The following is a 23,338-nucleotide window of genomic DNA, read 5'->3' as shown; positions in this document are numbered from 1 at the left end:
TTTGTAATCCACGTACTTGGCAAAATAAAAAAACGAAAATCCCGATCCACGCACTGAAAGGGGTCCCATGTTTACACATGGGACCCCTTTCCCCGTGACTGCTGTCAAAGAAGGTCCCTTCAGGCAATCGGGGAGCGCCACGTCATGGCACTCTCCTGATTGGCTGTGCGCGTCTGAGCTGTCAGGCGGCGCACTCGAGATACAATGTAGTGCAGAGGCGCTCCATTATATCCAATGGTGGGAACTTTGCGGTCAGCCGTAGACCGCGAGGTTATGTGGGGTCACTCTTGTGGTCTACCACTGACTGCAAAGTTCCCACCATTGGATATAATGGGAGCCCTTTCAGTGCGTGGTTCGGGTTCTTCGGTTTTTTTTTGTTTTTTTGGTCAAGTACGTGGATTACAAACAGAAGAGGACCGATCTACACTGGATTGTTGTGAGTATAATTTTATTTACAGGTACCTCGTGGATTCTATGTGGAGAAGGGGACCGACTCTTCGTATCAACATAGGTAAGTATGTGTGTATGTAGGTATGTATGTAATAAAGTTATACTGTCACGGTGTGTGTATTGTTTTTATTTGGGTTTGTTTTCTGTAGTAGAACTACAGGTACCAGCGGGCCCGTTTCCCCCCGCATGCTGGTACTTGTGGTTCTCCAAGTACCAGCTTGCGGGGGAGGCTTGCTGGGACTTGTAGTTCTGCTACAAAAAACAATATTCATTTTTTTTTACACTGGCTATCCGCCCCCCATCCACCGCCCTTGGATGGGGGGACAGCCTCGGGCTTCACCCCTGGCCCTTGGGTGGCTGGAGGGGGTGGACCCCTTGATTTTAAGGGGTCCCCACTCCTCCAGAGTACCCTGGCCAGGGGTGACTAGTTGGGGATTTAATGCCACGGCCGCAGGGACAAATATAAAAGTGTCCCCCGGCTGTGGCATTATCTCTCTGGCTAGTGGAGCCCGGTGCTAGTGTTAAAAATACGGGGGACCCCTACGTCTTTTGTCCCCCGTATTTTTGGCACCAGGACCAGGCGCAGAGCCCGGTGCTGGTTGTTAAAATACGGGGGAACCCCTGTCATTTTTTCCCCCGTATTTTTACAACCAGGACCGGCTCAAAGAGCCCGAGGCTGGTTATGCTTAGGAGGGGGGACCCCACGCATTTTTTTTCAGGATTTATTGAACACTTTTGTGCCGTCCATGAAGTCGAATCCAGGCCGCCCACTATTAATTGGTCCGTTTTTCGACAGCGGGACTGTCGAATCCGTTATTTATTGAATATGTAAAATTCGGGTCCCGACGGGAGGGTTTCGCCTGTCGAATTGTGCCGAATCCAAAAACGGTCGAATTCCAGCCGGAATTTGACCGCAATTGCATATACCCCTAAGTATAGAAACTAAAATGATGAGAGTAATGGGTAAGCTTTGAGCTTACCCGTATCCTCTCCTCCAGTCTAGATATGTAGTCTGTGGACTGACAGGAACCAATGTATATTGCCCTCTGAGTTTTTAAGTGTTTACCATCAGAAGGACTGACATTTTAAGTGTTTGTTTAATACAGTACCAGTTATTTTAAAGAGTTGATGCTGCTACAAGATGTCCACATTAGTAATGTCTACAATTGCTTTGTTCATAGATTATGCTGATGGAGAGGGAGACTGGAGCACCTGGTCTGTGTGCAGCGTAACATGTGGAAGTGGAAACCAGAAACGCACCAGGTCTTGTGGATATGCCTGTACAGCCACAGAGTCTAGGACGTGCGATATGCCAAATTGTCCAGGTGTGTAAAATATGGGCCAAAAGCAAAGTCTGTGCGCTGTGCTTAACTGTTATTTTCTCACCACATCAAAACCACCCTGGAAATATCAGGGTCGCTTCTTTTAAAAGTGGGTGTTCTGTGGATAGTTATTGTGCATATAATGAATGCACTTTAAATGGAATTTGGCTTGTAGTCAAGGTGATTGCAGAACACCTGGGAAAACCGTACATGTGGATTTTTGGCTCACAAAGTACATTCTTGATGACATAATAATACATTTCTTAAATACTCTTTTCTCCTGCAAAACCAGAAGAAAAAAAGCACCTTCCAGAATACAAACTTATGATGTGATTGCCAAGCCTGTTCTGAGACTTAGGGGAACATTTACTAAGTAGTGATAAGAGCGGAGAAGTGAGCCAGTGGAGAAATTTCCCCATCAACCAATCAGCAGCTCTGTATCATTTTGTAGTATGCAAATTATAGATGTTACTTCAGTGCTGATTGGTTGCCATGGGCAACTTCTCCACTGGCTCACTTCTCCACTTTTATCAGACATGTACTAAGTGGTGATAAAAGTGGAGAAGTTGCCCATGGCAACCAATCGGCATTGACGTAACATTTATAGTTTGCATACTATGAAAGTATACAGAGCAGCTGATTGGTTGCCAAGGGCGACTTCTCCACTGGCTCACTTCTCCACTCTTATCACTGCTTAGTACATGTCCCACTTAATGCACCAATAACCAATGTAGCTTAGATTGCGAATTTCTTTTATTTTTAAGATAAAATAACTTCTCCAAATGTCTCAAAGGAGAGCTAAACCTTAACTATAAATGTTTGTTATAAAACTACTAGAATGCACTTTATTACATTCCAAATATGTAGAAATCTCTATTTGAAGTTCACACAATGCAATAATGCATTAAAAATTGCAAATAATTTGTAAAAATGTAAACACCCCCTCTCATAGGGACCTTTTACAGACAACTTTATTTCCCTGTGTATGGCTTGCTCCTCCCTAAGCAATACACATTTAGTGCTTCACCCTCTCCCCTGTCTCTTCTCTTCTCTACCCCACCCCCATCACCACCACCATCACCACTAAATAAAGAGCTTTAAAAAAAAGTTTTATATATCCCATTCAAATTTTTGCCACGTATAAGAACCGGAATTACTGTAGGTTTACAAATAAAAAAAGATATTAAGACTGTTTTTCCTTGGATTCATCTGAATTAGGCAGGTTAAGGCAATAAGGAAGACAAAAGGCATTTCATGTACCTGGCGACTTATTCTGATTGTGCTTTATTGTTTTGCGGGAAAGACTGTCACTAACAGTGACTGTCTTGTTGTAGATCTTGAGACGCTGTCCCTGCCAAAACACTGGCTTAGGCTGAATCTATTTTACCTGGGTCAGTGAAACCACCGGTCCTGGTGGGCCTTTGTGTGTCATTGGCAGGGGAGTTTAGATACCTTATTGTTGGTGATGGGCTGGCAGTAGACCCCCATTTTACACCTTTTATTGGATTATATGGGCAGGATGGCAATACTGTGTGTAGCATCATTATTTACCCACCACCATACTGTACATTTGCCCACCTTTCAATGAACAAATACAACTGACCCTTTTTCGCCACCAATATGTCTCCATGCCTTTTATTGTTAATATGGCTTTTAGTTTTTTTTAGTAGAAGTAGGCTGACATCCGCCAAAAGGAAGTTTTAAAAGAAAATGAAAAACAATAAGATGCGAATAAAACTGCCCACTTTGTCCAAAACTGCAGCTATATTTAGTTGCTAAAGGTGTCTCTCCTCAAGGGATGTCATCCTTGGATTCCAATTGTGGGACAGACATAGAACGTAAAGTCTTTTTACTGTTTTACAATGCAAAACCTTAAATGCTCAACAATGTATCTTGAGATGACTAATTGAGTGATTCGGAGTTTGTTATAACTGTAGCAAAGAGACCCAAGGCCTGGGCCACCATCATATAGTCTAGTCAGGCAGTCGTGGTGTGATGTTAGCCATTATTACATGGGGCACCTACAGTAGGTTTGGGTTTATAACCATGAAACAGAACTCAGGTGGCCTGATTACATAGTCAGTTATCCTCCGTAACTAATCGGCAGAATGTTGCCCAATGGGAACCAGGATAGAACCCATGCCTTTTCATGTAAAAATTATTTTTTTGAAAATTTGTAACCTAAATTTAATTTCATTTAACATTTGTACAAGTGATTTTCTGTAAAATGCAGCCATTTGCAGACTTTGAGCTTGTTTTTATTATTGTTGTATAGTGGTCTTTTATAACAGTTGCTTGGTGCACAGATTTAGTCAGCCATTTTTGTTTGCATAACCTTGTGCAGCACAGGTGGCTTCTGAAGATTATATTTTATACAGCAGCAGGCATAATGAAGGATTTGGAATAACCTTTTTATATTATTTGTTCACTTAAAGTCCAGTACCACTTAATTCCTTTCCTATAACTCATTTTTTGGCAGTTATGGGTGTTTCCTAAAGTTGGTTAGAAAAGTGTAGCATTTCATAACCAATGAGGTGTTTGTAATTAAATTTCTGTGTGGTCTCCGAGCCTCTTAGCTTGTTACAAAGCTGCCATTTCCAACACAATACATTTTTTACAGTAAGTAAGATTTTTACGGCTCACAGGAAGCTGGTTTAAGATTAATTTTTATATGAATACGCATATTGCTGTCTTTGGCCACTGATTGAACATGTCTGGGTACAGTTAAGCAGTGCTACACTTCGGACGCCTGTTACAAGGGCAAAGATGTGTTGGTGTCTTTTTACGACTGGCCACAATGCAAAAATAACATTGGCTTGACTGGAAACCTCCTGTGAGACTCTTCGCTACAGCGCGGCACTTAATCCACTGTAGACTGATAGTTTATGCTCTGCACTCAGCACATGTTACTGGTCACTTTTTATTATTGCTTAGTCACTTTGAAAGGTGGAAATGGCACATGGTCGTCTTGGAATCTTGCTTACAAATGTGGCCAACATTTTTCAGTTTTTGCCCCTGTATCACCTGCTTTGATTCATTAAAACCACCTGCAAATACTTTTTTAAACCTCGGTATGTTTTTTACTTTCAGGAATTGAAGACACCTTTAGGACGGCAGCAACTGAAGTGAGTCTCCTTGCGGGGAACGAGGAGTTTAATGCTACAAAGTTATTTGGTGTTGGTAAGTGTTGTATAGGTGGTTACAGAGGGGGAAATTCAATTAAGTGCTGGCAGCACTTGATACTGCCGTGCTTTATGGCAGCGGGAATCTTGCTAAAAAGTGCTCACTGTCCCATAGGGTGCGAGCACTGTTAAACCCAGTTAATCCACATTCGGCCGGCAGTGCGAAGGGGGCGAATCGGGCTGCTGTTGTCGGTGTTGAAATGCCGTGGCAACTTCTAATCCACCCCCGTCGCACCTAATTGAATTTCTACCATAATGTTATATTATTGTTTATTTTTGTAAGGATTCCAATATAAGAGAACCTATAAAATATGATGGCCTCTGAATTAACAAATTAACTTGCAAAATTTTCAGGAATAGTCAGATTTGGCTGGTTTAAACCACCGTTACATAGTCGCACTTCGGGCAGTGAGCGAGAACTGATTGCTGCTGCAGCAGCCTCTCTCCACAACACATGCTGCTGCGTGCTAGGCTGGGGAGAGAGGCTGCAGCAGTCAGTCCGCCCTCTTCCTGTGTAGGGGAGCAATCGTGCCTGCATACATACATACATACATACATACATACATACATACATACATACCCCCGTGCCTGATGACACTTACATATACCTATAATATAGGAGGTTCAAAACGCTATTTTTTTTTATTATTTGATGTAAAGATATTCAAAAAGTGTAATTAGACCACAGTTGTCATTTGTGCATAAACATAGCACTTCTACTTAAAAGCTGGAGTTTCGGATAAAACATCTGCACAGAACAAACCTATCCTCCGTTTTCTTACATCCTCTTCAATCATCAAGCAATTACAGCTTGTGATTGGTCCCGCTCCAGCACCCTGTGTACCTCCATTTAAGGTTGGTTATCTAAATATATTTGCTGGTTATTACTGATCTGGCAGAGCCCTGGGGAAAAACAGCTGCTTGTAGCCACTTCTAGCAGAGATGTGTCTAGGGGGAAGGAGCACCTTGGTAAAATCTTAATCTTACAGTACTTAAGTGATAGTGCAGCTTTGAGAATGCTGCTGACCAGGGCCGGATTATGGTCTGTGGGGGCCCCTGGGCAACAACCTTGTGGGTGCCCCTATCAATAAAATTATCAATATACTAGCGATGTTAGATAGAAATATCTTTATATATACATATACATATAGACCTATCTATATAACCTATATAAATATATTCTATATTCAATGGCGGCACTCAGGACTTCATAAATAAATAAATGTAGCGCAACAACATCTTGTTTCAAATCGATATTTCAGCGCCTTTCTTGCACTTTCTCTCTCTCTCTTCTCTCTATATATATATATATATATATAATATATATATATATATATATATATATATATATATATATATTATTATAATAAAGCGATAGATCTATGTGCTGAGCCTTATTTAACATGATGGGAGTGCCGCACGCTACACAAGTACATTACCATTTTAATCCGTGAGGGCACCAGGCGCCATTAATTTCCATCATAGTGAGTGCCGGACCAATTGCTGCTGCAAATTTTTTTATATATATATATAGATATATATATATATATATATATATATATATATATATATATATATATATATATATATATATATATATATATATATATATATATATATATATATATATATATATATATATAGATATATGTGTGTGTATATATATATATATATATATATATATATATATATATATATATATATGTGTGTGTGTATATATATATATATATATATATATATATATATATATATATATATATATATATATTATACACAATTTCTCTGACGTCCTAAGTGGATGCTGGGACTCCGTAAGGACCATGGGGAATAGCGGCTCCGCAGGAGACTGGGCACAACTAAAAGAAAGCTTTTGGTCTAACTGGTGTGCACTGGCTCCTCCCTCTATGACCCTCCTCCAGACTTCAGTTAGAATCTTGTGCCCGGCTGAGCTGGATGCACACTAGGGGCTCTCCTGAGCTCCTAGAAAAGAAAGTATATTTTAGGTTTTTTTCAGTGAGATCTGCTGGCAACAGACTCACTGCTACGAGGGACTAAGGAGAGAAGAAGCGAACCTACCTGCTTGCAGCTAGCTTGGGCTTCTTAGGCTACTGGACACCATTGGCTCCAGAGGGATCGAACACAGGGCCCGACCTCGATCGTCCGGTCCCGGAGCCGCGCCGCCGTCCCCCTTACAGAGCCAGAAGCATGAAGATGGTCCTGAAAATCGTCGGCAGAAGACTTCGGTCTTCAACAAGGTAACGCACAGCACTGCAGCTGTGCGCCATTGCTCCTCATGCACACCTCACACTCCGGTCACTGATGGGTGCAGGGCGCTGGGGGGGGGGGGGACGAGCTCCGCTGGAAGGATCGCTCCCAGGCTCTCCCCTGCAGTTTCAAGCTACAAAGGGTAAAAAAGAGAGGGGGGGCACTAAATTTAGGCGCAGCAATATATATTTAAGCAGCTATAAGGGAAAATCACTCAGTTATAGTGTTCATCCCTGTGTTATATAGCGCTCTGGTGTGTGCTGGCATACTCTCTCTCTGTCTCCCCAAAGGGCTTTGTGGGGTCCTGTCCTCTGTCAGAGCATTCCCTGTGTGTGTGCGGTGTGTCGGTACGGCTGTGTCGACATGTTTGATGAGGAGGCTTATGTGGAGGCGGAGCAGATGCCGATAAATGTGATGTCACCCCCTGCGGGGCCGACACCTAGTGGATGGTTATGTGGAAGGAATTACGTGACAGTGTCGACTCCTTACATAAAAGGTTTGACGACTTACCAAATATGGGACAGCCGGCTTCTCAGCCTGTGCCTGCCCAGGCGTCTCAAAAGCCATCAGGGGCTCTAAAACGCCTGCTACCTCAGATGGCAGACACAGATGTCGACACGGATACTGACTCCAGTGTCGACGACGATGAGACTAATGTAACTTCCAATAGGGCCACACGTTACATGATTGAGGCTATGAAAAATGTGTTGCACATTTCTGATGTTACCCCAGGTACCACAAAAAAGGGTATTATGTTTGGAGAGAAAAAACTACTAGTAGTTTTTCCTCCATCTGAGGAATTAAATGAAGTGTGTGAAGAAGCGTGGGCTTCCCCCGATAAGAAACTGGTAATTTCTAAAAGGTAACTAATGACGTACCCTTTCCCGCCAGAGGATAGGTCACGTTGGGAAACATCCCCTAGGGTGGATAAAGCGCTCACACGCTTGTCAAAGAAGGTGGCACTACCGTCTCCGGATACGGCCGCCCTAAAGGAACCTGCTGATAGAAAGCAGGAGGCTATCATGAAGTCTGTATATACACACACAGGTATTATACTGAGACCAGCTATTGCTTCAGCATGGATGTGCAGTGCTGCAGCTGCGTGGTCAAATTCCCTGTCGGAAAATATTGATACCCTAGACAGGGACACTATATTGCTAACCGTAGAGCATATTAAAGACGCAGTCTTATACATGAGAGATGCACAGAGGGATATTTGCCGGCTGGCATCTAAAATAAGTGCAATGTCCATTTCTGCCAGGAGAGGGTTATGGACTCGGCAGTGGACAGGTGATGCAGATTCTAAAAGGCACATGGAAGTTTTGCCTTATAAGGGTGTGGAGTTGTTCGGGGATGGTCTCTCGGACCTCGTTTCCACAGCAACAGCTGGGAAGTCTGCATTTTTACCCCATGTTCCCTCACAGCCAAAGAAAGCACCGTATTATCGGGAACAGTCCTTTCGGCCCCATAAGGGCAAGCGGGTTAAAGGCGCGTCCTTTCTGCCCAGAGGCAGAGGTAGAGGGAAAAAGCTGCAGCATACAGCCAGTTCCCAGGAGCAAAAGTCCTCCCCCGCTTCCTCCAAGTCCACCGCATGACGCTGGGGCTCCACAGGCGGAGCCAGGTACGGTGGGGGCCCGTCTCAAAAACTTCAGCAATCAGTGGGTTCGCTCACGGGTGGATCCCTGGATCCTTTAAGTAGTATCTCAGGGGTACAAGCTGGAATTCGAGACGTCTCCCCCCCCCCCCCCCCCCCCCCGCCGTTTCTTCAAATCTGCCTTGCCAACAACTCCCTCAGGCAGGGAGGCAGTGCTAGAGGCAATTCACAAGCTGTATTCCCAGCAGGTGATAGTCAAGGTGCCCCTACTTCAACAAGGACGGGGTTACTATTCCACAATGTTTGTGGTACCGAAACCGGACGGTTCGGTGAGACCCATTTTAAATTTGAAATCCTTGAACACATATATAAAAAAATTCAAGATGGAATCGCTCAGGGCGGTTATTGCAAGCCTGGACGAGGGGGATTACATGGTATCACTGGACATCAAGGATGCTTACCTGCATGTCCCCATTTACCATCCTCACCAGGAGTACCTCAGATTTGTGGTACAGGATTGTCATTACCAATTCCAGACGTTGCCGTTTGGTCTATCCACGGCTCCGAGGGTATTTACCAAGGTAATGGCCGAAATGATGATACTCCTTCGAAAGAAGGGAGTTTTAATTATCCCGTACTTGGACGATCTCCTGATAAAGGCGAGGTCCAGGGAGCAGTTGTTGGTCGGGGTAGCACTATCTCGGGAGGTGCTACAACAGCACGGCTGGATTCTAAATATTCCAAAGTCACAGCTGGTCCCTACGACACGTCTACTGTTCCTGGGGATGGTTCTGGACACAGAACAGTAAAAAGTGTTTCTCCCGGAGGAGAAGGCCAAGGAGCTGTCATCTCTAGTCAGAGGCCTCCTAAAACCAAAACAGGTGTCTGTGCATCACTGCACGCGGATCCTGGGGAAAATGGTAGCTTCCTACGAAGCAATTCCATTCGGCAGGTTCCATGCAAGAACCTTTCAGTGGGACCTGTTGGACAAGTGGTCCGGATCGCATCTTCAGATGCATCGGCTGATAACCCTGTCCCCAAGGACCAGGGTGTCTCTGCTGTGGTGGCTGCAAAGTGCTCATCTTCAAGAGGGCCGCAGATTCGGCATACAGGACTGGGTCCTGGTGACCACGGATGCCAGCCTTCGAGGCTGGGGGGCAGTCACACAGGGAAGAAACTTCCAAGGACTATGGTCAAGTCAGGAGACTTCCCTACACATAAATATTCTGGAACTGAGGGCCATTTTCAATGCCCTAAGTCAGGCAAAACCCCTGCTTCAAAACCAGCCGGTACTGATCCAGTCAGACAACATCACGGCAGTCGCCCATGTAAAACGACAGGGCGGCACAAGAAGCAGGACGGCGATGGCAGAAGCCACAAGGATTCTCCGATGGGCGGAAAATCACGTGATAGCACTGTCAGCAGTGTTCATTCCGGGAGTGGACAACTGGGAAGCAGACTTCCTCAGCAGGCACGACCTCCACCCGGGAGAGTGGGGACTTCATCCAGAAGTCTAACAACTGATTGTAAACCATTGGGAAAGGCCACAGGTGGACATGATGGCGTCTTGCCTAAACAAAAAGCTAGAAAGATATTGCGCCAGGTCAAGAGACCCTCAGGCGATAGCTGTGGACGCTCTAGTGACACCGTGGGTGTACCGGTCGGTTTGTGTTCCCTCCTCTTCCTCTCATACCAAAGGTACTGAGGATAATAAGGAGAAGAGGAGTAAGAACTATACTCATTGTTCCGGATTGGCCAAGAAGAGCTTGGTACCCGGAACTTCAAGAAATGATCTCAGAGGACCCATGGCCTCTGCCGCTCAGACAGGACCTGCTGCAGCAGGGGCCCTGTCTGTTCCAAGACTTACCGCGGCTGCGTTTGACGGCATGGTGGTTGAACACCGGATCCTGAAGGAAAAGGGCATTCCGGAGGAAGTCATTCCTACGCTGATTAAAGCTAGGAAAGAAGTAATCGCAAACCATTATCACCGCATTTGGCGAAAATATGTTGCGTGGTGTGAGGCCAGGAAGGCCCCAACGGAGGAATTTCAGCTGGGCCGGTTTCTGCACTTCCTACAGTCAGGGGTGACTATGGGCCTAAAATTGGGTTCCATTAAGGTCCAGATTTCGGCTCTATCGATTTTCTTCCAGAGAGAACTGGCTTCACTACCTGAAGTTCAGACTTTTGTTAAGGGAGTGCTGCATATTCAGCCCCCTTTTGTGCCTCCAGTGGCACCTTGGGATCTCAACGTGGTGTTGGATTTCCTAAAGTCACATTGGTTTGAGCCACTTAAAACCGTGGAATTGAAATATCTCACGTGGAAAGTGGTCATGTTGTTGGCCTTGGCTTCGGCCAGGCGTGTATCAGAATTGGCGGCTTTGTCATGTAAAAGCCCTTATCTGATTTTCCATATGGATAGGGCAGAATTGAGGACTCGTCTCCAGTTTCTCCCTAAGGTGGTATCAGCTTTTCATCTGAACCAACCTATCGTGGTGCCTGCGGCTACTAAAGACTTGGAGGCTTCCAAGTTGTTGGACGTAGTCAGGGCCCTGAAAATTTTTGTTTCCAGGACAGCTGGAGTCAGAAAGACTGACTCGCTATTTATCCTGCATGCGCCCAACAAGTTGGGTGCACCTGCTTCAAAGCAGACTATTGCTCGCTGGATCTGTAGTATAATTCAGCTTGCACATTCTGCGGCTGGACTGCCGCATCCTAAATCAGTGAAAGCCCATTCCACAAGGAAGGTGGGCTCTTCTTGGGCGGCTGCCCGAGGGGTCTCGGCTCTACAACATTGCCGAGCAGCTACTTGGTCGGGGTCAAACACATTTGCTAAATTCTACAAGTTTGACACCCTGGCTGAGGAGGACCTAGAGTTTGCCCATTCGGTGCTGCAGAGTCATCCGCACTCTCCCGCCCGTTTGGGAGCTTTGGTATAATCCCCATGGTCCTTACGGAGTCCCAGCATCCACTTAGGACGTCAGAGAAAATAAGAATTTACTCACCGGTAATTCTATTTCTCGTAGTCCGTAGTGGATGCTGGGCGCCCATCCCAAGTGCGGATTGTCTGCAATACTTGTATATAGTTATTGTTTAACTAAAGGGTTATTGTTGAGCCATCTGTTGAGACGCTCAGTTATTGTCATACTGTTAACTGGGTATTGTATCACGAGTTATACGGTGTGATTGGTGTGGCTGGTATGAGTCTTACCCGGGATTCAAAATCCTTCCTTATTGTGTCAGGTCTTCCGGGCACAGTATCCTAACTGAAGTCTGGAGGAGGGTCATAGAGGGAGGAGCCAGTGCACACCAGTTAGACCAAAAGCTTTCTTTTAGTTGTGCCCAGTCTCCTGCGGAGCCGCTATTCCCCATGGTCCTTACGGAGTCCCAGCATCCACTACGGACTACGAGAAATAGAATTACCGGTGAGTAAATTCTTATTTTATATATATATATATATATATATATATATATATATATATATATATATATATATATATATATATATATATTAGTCCAAATTGACCCGGCACTCCTCACGCTCCCCAGCGTTGATGAAAACTGCTCCCGTGCCTTTCCTCCTGGAACTACGTCCCATGTACAGCTGCTGGCAATAAGGACGGCACTTGGAGACTTTCAAAATGGTGAAGCCAAATGTGCTGTTTATTCAACGTTTCGGGGTAGCAGCCCCTTCGTCAGGATGCATAACAGTGAAAAAAACAGTGTTTAAATACCTGTGCAGAGAGAAGGTCCACCCCGCTGCCTCCGTCCGCGCTGCCCGGGTCCCGGTGCTGACGTCACTCCGCCCACAGGAAATGACGCGACTCCGGCCCGTCCGGCTGGCGTGGTGAGGCTAGGACAGAGGTAACCAGGGAAACCATCAAACATTGCTGCGACCAACCAATCCGGTCACAGCCTATTGTAAACAGTAGTGATACTGAATATTAAAGTGACCTGTGCATAACATCAACTAATCCATGATGATTATCCCTTTTGTTACTGATCAAAAAACAATATATAGATACAAAAATGTATAAAATGCCCTCTGGAAATAAATTGTACAGACTCCTATTCAAGCAGCAGCACTCAGACTTTTTTTTTTAAGCAGCAAATGGTGTGTATTTCATACCAAAACGATTCCCAACGTTTTGGGGCTTGCACGTCCCTTTGTCAAGGTGTGTAATAGTTGCTGCTTGAATAGTGTGTATATGTATATGTATATGTGTGTATATATATATATATGTATATGTGTGTATATATATATATATGTATATGTGTGTGTGTGTATATATATATATATATATATATATATATATATATATATATGTATATATATGTATATATATGTATATATATATGTATATATATATATATATATATATATATATATATATATATATATGTGTGTATATATATATATATATATATATGGAAAACAAAAGGTGAGAATAGGCGCCTCCTAGTGTAATATTATATATATAGTGTGACCATCACCCTTGATATCACCCTGTAGAGTGGAACTGTACCGTGTGTGGTGGAATTCCAACCACCTTCAGAATAGCATGAAGTCACAATTTGAACGGCGTCATCAGTGATCTCAGTGATCTCCTGTTAATCTTCCTTTATCTTGTTACTCATTTGGTCAGGAAAAAGAGTAAAAAGGACCAATAGTGTAATACCTTTTACACAAACAATACACATTTATTTGGAACTAGTCCGACAGTAAAAACATTGCCCGTACCATATAATAAATTAAAAACAGCTTATCTGTGCTTTAAGTCGTCCATACACACATACACATACATACACACACATGCATAAACACACTGCTCAAAAAATAAAGGGAACACTTAAACAACACAATGTAACTCCAAGTCAATCACACTTCTGTGAAATCAAACTGTCCACTTAGGAAGCAACACTGATTGACAATCAATTTCACATGCTGTTGTGCAAATGGAATAGGCAACAGGTGGAAATTATAGGCAATTAGCAAGACACCCCCAATAAAGGAGTTGTTCTGCAGGTGGTGACCACAGACCACTTCTCAACTCCTATGCTTTCTGGCTGATGTTTTGGTCACTTTTGAAAGCTGGCGGTGCTTTCACTCTAGTGGTAGCATGAGACGGAGTCTACAACTCACATAAGTGGCTCAGGTAGTGCAGCTCATCCAGGATGGCACATCAATGCGAGCTGTGGCAAGAAGGTTTGCTGTGTCTGTCAGCGTAGTGTCCAGAGCATGGAGGCGCTACCAGAAGACAGGCCAGTACATCAGGAGATGTGGAGGAGGGCAACAACCCAGCAGCAGAACCGCTACCTCTGCCTTTGTGCAAGGAGGAACAGCAGGAGCACTGCCAGAGCCCTGCAAAATGACCTCCAGCAAGCCACAAATGTGCATGTGTCTACGCAAACGATCAGAAACATACTCCATGAGGGTGGTATGAGGGCCCGGCGTCCACAGGTGGGGGTTGTGCTTAAAGCCTAATACCGTGCAGGACGTTTGGCATTTGTCAGAGAACACCAAGATTGCCAAATTCGCCACTGGCGCCCTGTGCTCTTCACAGATGAAAGCAGGTTCTCACTGAGCACATGTGACAGACGTGACAGTCTGGAGACGCCAAGGAGAACGTTCTGCTGCCTGCGAGATCCTCCAGCATGACCGGTTTGGCAGTGGGTCAGTAATGGTGTGGGGTGGCATTTCTTTGGGGGGCCGCACAGCCCTCCATGTGCTCGCCAGAGGTAGCCTGACTGCCATTAGGTACCGAGATGAGATCCTCGGACTCCTTGTGAGACCATATGCTGGTGCGATTGGCCCTGGGTTCCTCCTAATGCAAGACAATGCTAGACCTCATGTGGCTGGAGTGTGTCAGCAGTTCCTGCAAGACGAAGGCATTGATGCTATGGACTGGCCCGCCCGTTCCCCAGACCTGAATCCAACTGAGCACATCTGGGACATCATGTCTCGCTCCATCCACCAATGCCACGTTACACCACAGACTGTCCAGGAGTTGTCGGATGCTTTAGTCCAGGTCTGGAAAGAGATCCCTCAGGAGACCATCCGCCACCTCATCAGGAGCATGCCCAGGCGTTGTAGGGAGGTCATACAGGCACGAGGAGGCCACAGACACTACTGAGCCTCATTTTGACTTGTTTTAAGGACATTACATCAAAGTTGGATCAGCCTGTAGTGTGTTTTTCCACTTTAATTTTGAGGGTGACTCCAAATCCAGACCTCCATGGGTTAATAGATTTGTTCTTTACATAGTTGAATGTGCCGACAACAAAATCACACAAAAATTATCAATAGAAATCAAAGTATTTAATAAGAATATTTCATTCATTCAGATCTAGGATGTGTTATTTTAGTGTTCCCTTTATTTTTTTGAGCAGTGTGTGTGATATAGATATATATATATATATATATATATATATATATATATATATATATATATATATATATATATATATATATATATATATATACAAACAGAGAACCCAGCACTCACCAAAGTAAACTCACTTATCCTCAACAATTCAATAAATAAATTGTTGGTCATGGGCTACATGCACCCCGCCCTGTGAGTGGTAAGTACAGCTGTGTACCCCGCTTCTGTGGTGGAGAGTGCAGTGTTACATGCACCCCACCCTGTGGGTGGTAAGTGCATAGCTGTGCCCCGCTTCTGGTGCGGTGAGTGCTGTGGTTTTCCCTCTGTATGTATATGAAGGGGTTAATCTATGGTTAGCTCTTATTAACCGTGGCCACTAGCTTTCTCATGCACCCCTGTGTGGACTTTATTATCCTGAACCTGTCTCAGCTGTTTTTTAGCAATCATCTTTGAGCCAGTGCAATAGGTGACTAGTGTGCCTTTAAAAGCCATAAAGTCTGTGGCAGGTACACATTACATCTAGCAGGCAGATTATGCAGCAGTGTGGTAGTCAGGTTTTAAGACTCTGTGATAGTGTAGGACCTGCATGAAGGTGGGGTACCTTGAAAATCGGTATGCGGGCTTCCGTGCATTGGCCAATCCACCAACTAAACCCCCATCATTTATTTATTGAATTGTTGAGGATAAGTGAGTTTACTTTGGTGAGTGCTGGGTTCTCTGTTTGTATTTATTAGAGCGATGTGGTCATGGGCTACATGCACCCCGCCCTGTGAGTGGTAAGTACAGCTGTGTACCCCGCTTCTGTGGTGGAGAGTGCAGTGTTACATGCACCCCACCCTGTGGGTGGTAAGTGCATAGCTGTGCCCCGCTTCTGGTGCGGTGAGTGCTGTGGTTTTCCCTATGTATGTATGTATGTATGTATGTATGTATGTATGTATATATATGTATATATATATATATATATATATATATATATATATATATATATATATATATATATATATATATATATATATAATATATAATATATATAAAAAAAATTTACACACACTGCTGTCACCGGCACTCGAAGCATCAAAAAGAAGACCACAAGAGGCAGGTGATTAGATTGACGTTTCGAAGTCTGTACTTCGTCATCAGGATATGTGAAAAGCATGTTGCATACCTTAAATACACCCGACACCACACCACGTGAAAAACGCTGCAGGTTCCGGCACAGGGATGCCCACTGGTGTCACTATCCGTTGCCACGCTACCGCAGCTATAACACAAACCTTAAAAACAAACCGTAAGTGACATAACGACTGCATGGAGGAAAACTGTTACATAAACTTCACTACACATATAAAAAGATTAGTATAAACGGTTTAAGCAAGCATGTCCAAACTGCGGCCCTCCAGCTGTTGAGAAACTACACATACCAGCATGCCCTGACACAGCTTTAGCATTCTCTGACCGCAAAACTGTGTCTGGGCATGCTGGGATATGTAATTTCACAACAGCTGGAGGGCTGCAGTTTGGACATGCCTGGTTTAAGATGTTGTTTTCATCTATGTCCTATCAATTGTGTATATTACAAAACATGTTGAACAAGATTCCAGTCAATACTGTCTAATCACCACTACCCGTTATATGCTCCTATATGTCTCACAGCTGTAACATCACAAGCTAATATTAATAAACCAAATTTATACCATTAACATATGTTAACAGACTATTGATATGATAAAAAGCAATGTAGCCCTAGATACTCATTAAGGCCACCAGGTGCAATAGTTTTCAACCTAAAAATCCACTGTGCCTCTCTGCGCAACAATTTAAATAAACGATTGCCACCCCGTATATTGGCAGGCAGATGATCGATAATCATATATTTCAATTGATGCAAAGCATGCCCCGCTATAGCAAAATGGCGTACGACAGGCTGATCACTAACACCTGTTTGGATAGCACTCTTAATAGCTGATCTATGTGCAGCCATACGAATACGTAGGTTTGTATCGGTTTTTCCCACGTATTTCAAACCACATGGGCAGGTAATGAGATAGATAATAAATTTAGTAGTTCATGTAAGCCTATATCTAATCTAACGCTTACCACTAAAAGGATGTGAGAAATGAGTGCCTGTACTCAAAGCCCGACAGGCAGTGCAATTTAAACAACGATAACAACCTTACTTGCTAGTAAGGACAATACTCTGTTCACTCTGTTGGAAACGCATACCAGTAATATCTGTCTTCATCACCCAATCACGAATGCTTTTGCTACGTGTATAACACGTCATAATCTTAGTCTCAGACAAATTCAATTCACTATTTGTGCTCACAATCGGCCAATGACTTTTAGCAATTCTAGATATTGCTCCACTGTTGATATTATAATGATTGACCCAGGGAAGACGTTTAGAATCAGAAGATTTCTTAAACCCAGATAGCAAATTGTCACGTGGGATAGATAAAGCCTTGTTCTTAGCCAGCAATAGATCTTGTAGATCATAACCACATTGTAGAAATTTCTGCAACATCAAATCAATCTGTCTCTCAGCCGATATGTGGCTAGTACAGATCCGTACAGCACGCAAAAATTGCGAACATGGAAGCCCACGTTTTAAGGGTATCGGATGGAAACTGTCGGCATGGAGCAATGTGTTCCTGTCAGTAGGTTTACTATAAAGTGTGGTCACCAATTTCTCGTCTTCAATGTAAACCTGTACATCAAGGAAATTTACTGTAGAAGAATCTATATTAAAAGTGAATTGCACCGGATGACCACTACCATTGTGTTCTTCCATAAACGCAATAAACGAGCTCTCAGATCCAGACCAAATAATGAAAAGATCATCTATAAAACGAGTATAGAAAATGGTGTTATCAGTGAACCCCACATTGTTAAACAATACGTCATCCTCTACTGATATTATATACGCATTCGAGTACGATGGGGCCACATTCGACCCCATCGCACACCCGGACAGTTGCAGATAGAAATGGTGTTGTAGAGTAACTACTTTCTTTTTGATGGCAGATTTTTATCTGCAACTGTCCGGGTGTACAATGGGGTCGAATGTGGCACCATCGTACGCGAATGCGTATATGATATCAGTAGAGGATGACTTATTGCTTATAATATATATATTATAAGCAAAATGGTTATAAGTGATTCTCAGTAGTTTAAGGTTATGTGGTTTTTGGGGGGAGTGTCAGAGTTTTGCTCACTTCCTGTTTAAACAATCCTATATAACACCAACCACAGCATGTGGGTAATGCTGGTTACACTCTTGTCGATTTTATATCGTTTGTACAGCCAACGAATGATATATCTGCTGATCCATCAGCTGGTGTGTACCACGTCTTTCAGATATATCACATCTGCCATGCAGCCCGGCAGATGCAGATACATTGTTACATCTGCCGGTTTGTATAGGCATCTGACCAACAGAATGATATATCTGCCACAGAATATGATGTCACAAGTGAGCGCAAACATTCAAATGGGGTCTCCTGGCCAGACATATCTGACAGTCGGCTGGTAAGTGTGTATGCACAAGATTGTTTGTGCATAAACCTTAGCAAATGTTTAATCGGGCGGACAGTCAATCGATTGGGCAAGTGTGAACCCCACATAAGTCGCGCTTTATTTAGCCAAGGGAAGAGTTAGAAACCCTACAAGCGAGGTGTGCTTCAGACACAGAAGTACACTTACTATTCCTGCATGAAGTCGATGAGTGAAAAATTTCCCAAATTCTCCTAAATTAGGATATTGTTAGATGTAATATCATTTTTTTTTTTTAACGATCCTTTGTTTAGCAATCTCTGTAATAATGTTTCTTTCTTATGATCCCCTAGATACCGACAGTTGCGAACGTTGGATGAATTGCAAAAGTGAATTCCTGAAAAAGTATATGCATAAAGTGGCAAATGACCTGCCAAGTTGCCCTTGCTCTTACCCAACCGAAGTCGCATACAGCACAGCTGATATATATGATCGCAATAAACGGAAAGAGTTTCGTTGGAAGGATGCAAGTGGTCCTAAGGAGAAATTAGAGATTTACAAGCCAACGGCGAGATACTGTATACGGTCAATGCTGTCTTTGGAGAGTACCACACTAGCGGCCCAGCACTGCTGCTTCGATGACAGCATGCAAATAATAACACGGGGAAAAGGAGCTGGTACCCCGAATCTGATCAGCATAGAGTTCTCTGCAGAGCTCCATTATAAAGTAGACATATTGCCCTGGATCATGTGCAAAGGTGACTGGAGTAGGTATAATGAAGTCCGTCCACCAAACAATGGACAAAAATGTACTGAAAACCCATCAGAAGAGGACTACTTAAAACAGTTTCAAGAAGCCAGAGAATTTTAAGACTCTTGTTGCAATGTACAAACATGTTGCCGAAGTTGGGTCTTCATAGCCTAGTGGGAATAAAAACGATGCATAGTTTTAGCAGTAGTCTTGTGTATGGTCTATTTGTACGTCTACAAGGGTAATGCTAAACTTGCCATGTTTTGTAAGTAACCAATGCAATGTAAACTTCTGTATCTAGATTACCATATGTATTTGTATATACAGTATATATATATTTGCAGACAGAAACTTTTAATCGTCATGATCCTGTGAATTATTATTATTATTTTTTTTTATTTTTTTTTTAAATAATGCAAAGTTGATTGACTCACACAGTATATTATAAAGAAGACGGGACTGCATCTACAAAGCCTCTCAACATTTTAAATGAATGTGACTTGACCTGAAGATTCCCTTCTCTAGGTTCTTTTGGTGGACACCTATTTGGGTTTTCTCTATTTGCTCTATATGGCTTTAAAAAGAAAAAAAAATGAATTTAAGAAGAATGGCAGAAAAGGGATCATTACAGTTATAATAACTAAACATAAAATTATAGGATTGTAAACCTTGCGTTTAGGTTGATAAAATAAAGGCTACCTTTTTTTTATTTTTGAGAATGGACACCATGGCGATACGCAGTTGAGGAATCCAGGGTGGCTCAATACATGTGACTTCTATTTCAGGGACTAAAAAGATTAAGAAAAGTGGCACTTTCTCAAAGACAATATATTCCGTGTTTTGTGGTCCTGTTTTATATTTTATTAAGGCTATACAGCCATGAAACAAATGCAATTTTTAAAAGAGATTATTTGAATAATGTGTGCAGGACTCATTTGTTATTGCTGTTTACAAATACTACAATATTTTTGTAAAGTATTTATTATGTTGTAGTTCTATATCATGCAATGCGCATGTCTGTTATATTGTGGTTTATTTTAAAAAAAAAATGTATTTCTTTTTTTGTCTCTTCTGGAATGTTTTCATAAATATGGGACATGACCGCAAAGTTTTAAGATGATGATCTTTGTCCATGAAGTAGACCTCTAAATAAATTCACCCAAAGAGTTTTTTTTCAGTCTTGTTTACATTTTTAGATTGATTCAAATTTATTTTAGTATGCCTATAATGTCAATGTTTTTTGGAAAGAAAAGAAAATTCTATAAAAGGGACAAGCTAAAAAGAATTACATATTTTATTTTGAGGAATGAAGACTATGGAAGTAGCCATTTTGTAGGAGAAACCAATATTAATTACATTGTAGTCCCAGTTCAGTTAACGCTAGCAGCATCACTGAAGCACACAGAACCTAATGAATGTCAGACATTCCTAAAGGATTAATAGAATGGTGTCCAGAAGATTTGTTCAGCCCATGAAATTAGGCAACAAGTGTTTAATTTGTCATCTGCAAACCACTATAATGAACAACTTAAATGGACTTTCCACAAAAAAAAGTGTTCTAGAGATGCCAAAGTAAAAAATGCATTATATCCAAGTAGAATGTTATTCTGTTAAGGATATTTATATGTCAGTATTTTACCTGTGTAATCTTTTACATATGTATACAATTGTTCAAGTGGATTCTCTGAGAGGTGGAAATATGCCTCTTTATAGAGATGATTTCATGTTTGAGGAGCATAAATACAACACAAAAGAAAGCTGTCCTCAAGCGATGCTAGATTTCCACAGAAATATCTTGATAACGATGTCCTGTGTGTTTCAACATAAATGGAGAACAGCAAGGAAACAAAGTTATCCAGTAGCGTACTTGGAGTTCTTTCACAACTGCAAAAGAAATCTCTGGACTCACCCCTACTATGTGAGATGTATTCACGTAAACTTCGTAAAGGTTTCTTTTCTCCCTCTTCTCACTCTTCAGAGAAAATAATTACCGTCTCCTAGGAATGACACTTACCTAGGACATGTTTCCCTATGTACATCAAATGTTATCTTTTATCCACGATATCACTGGCAGATGGTTATTCCTTTATGATCACTCTGGACTTTCCATCCAAGGAAAAACTGAGTGGTGAGAACTGTGGGTTTCTTCTTTTTTCTTCTGAGCCTTAAGGTATAGTGTGGAACAAACCATACCAGCCAAATCAGGGGCTAGGGACTGTTTTTTTATGAATTTTTATTGTATGTTTCTCTTACGTCCTAGAGGATGCTGGGGACTCCGTAAGGACCATGGGGTATAGACTGGCTCCGCAGGAGATAGGGCACCTAAAAAGAACTTTGACTATGGGTGTGCACTGGCTCCTCCCTCTATGCCCCTCCTCCAGACCTCAGTTAGATCTTGTGCCCAGAGGAGAATGGGTGCACTGCAGAGAGCTCTCCAGAGTTTTCTGTGGAAAAAGAATTTTGTTAGGTTTTTTATTTTCAGGGAGTCCTGTTGGCAACAGGCTCCCTGCATCGTGGGACCAAGGAGAGAGAAGCAGAGCTGGCTTGTAAAGTTGGGCACTGCTTCTAGGCTACTGGACACCATTAGCTCCAGAGGGAGTCGGAACACAGGTCTCACCTGGGGTTCGTCCTGGAGCCGCGCCGCCATCCTCCTCAAAGATGCCGAAGATAGACATCTTTACATAAAAGGCTTGATAAGGCTGGTTTAGGGGGGACATCAGGCGGTCAATCCTCAGATTGGACCGACTCACAGGGCCCGTCGGGGTCTCAAAAGCGTCCCTTAACACAAGACACTACTACCGACAAGGATTCTGATTCCAGTGTCGACTATGACGAAGTAAAATTGCACCCTAGGGTGACAAACTATTCAGTGTATGATTGTGGCAATAAGGGATGTGTTGCATATTGAGGATGAACCCTCGGTCCCCGACACAAGGGTACACATGTTTAAGGAAAAGAAACAGATTATTACTTTTCCCACATCTCATGAATTAAATGAGTTCTTTGGAAAAGCTTGGGAGACTCCGGATAAGAGACCGCAGATCCCCAAAAGAATTTTTATGGCATACCCTTTCCCTAAGCAGGACAGGGAGATTTGGGAATTACCCCCCACTGTGGACAAGGCCCTGACGCGCTTGTCCAAGAAAGTGGCGCTACCGTCTCCTGACACAGCGGCCCTTAAGGACCCTGCAGATCGCAGGCAAGAAACTACCTTAAAGGGTATTTATTCTCATACGGGTGCTGTGCTAAGACCGACGATTGCGTCGGCATGGGTGTGTAGCGCAATTGCAGCTTGGACAGATGAGCTGACAGATCAATTTAATACTATGGATAAGGATACTATATTCCTAACTCTAGCCCATATAAAAGACGCAGTCTTATTTATGAGGGATGCTCAAGGGGACATTGGATTGCTAGCTTCTAGGGCCAATGCCATGTCTATCTCCGCGAGAAGATCCTTATGGACTCGCCAATGGACGGGTGATGCGGATTCCAAAAAACATATGGAAGTACTACCCTATAAGGGTGATGTATTGTTTGGGGATGGGCTGACGGACCTGGTTTCCACAGCTACAGCAGGTAAATAAAAAAATTTACCATATATTCCCCAACAGCAAAAGAAAGCAACACCTTATCAGATGCAGTCCTTTCGGTCGCACAAGTCCAAAAGAGGTCGGGGATCCTCTTTCCTCGCCAGAGGTAAGGGCAGAGGCAAGAGAGCACCTGCTTCGGCAGGTGCCCAGGAACAAAAGTCCTCCCCGGCTGCTCCAAAACCCACAGCATGACGCTGGGGCTCCCCTGAGGGAGTCCGCACCGGTGGGGGCACGTTTTCGACTTTTCAGTCAGGCCTGGGTCAGATCGGACCTGAATCCCTGGGTGTTGGAAATAGTTTCACAGGG

The 23,338-nt window shown here is 43.2% G+C and overlaps 1 protein-coding gene across 1 annotated transcript in view; it reads left to right on the top strand.

The window, feature by feature from the left end:
* Positions 1-20,608, top strand: part of ISM1 (isthmin 1) — a 121,846-nt gene extending 101,238 nt beyond the window's left edge. Inside the window, exons 4-6 of the mRNA XM_063918541.1 lie at positions 1,632-1,775; positions 4,863-4,952; positions 19,042-20,608. Coding sequence (XP_063774611.1) covers positions 1,632-1,775; positions 4,863-4,952; positions 19,042-19,559 — 752 coding nt within the window. The 3' untranslated portion in view covers positions 19,560-20,608. The remainder of the gene's footprint in view (positions 1-1,631; positions 1,776-4,862; positions 4,953-19,041) is intronic.
* The last annotated feature ends 2,730 nt before the right edge of the window (positions 20,609-23,338 follow it).

The sequence above is a fragment of the Pseudophryne corroboree genome, chromosome 4, assembly GCF_028390025.1.
Source record: "Pseudophryne corroboree isolate aPseCor3 chromosome 4, aPseCor3.hap2, whole genome shotgun sequence".
Taxonomy (NCBI): Eukaryota; Metazoa; Chordata; class Amphibia; order Anura; family Myobatrachidae; genus Pseudophryne; species Pseudophryne corroboree.
The sequence above is the reverse complement of the archived record's forward strand: the minus strand, read 5'-3'. Positions and strand labels throughout refer to the sequence as shown.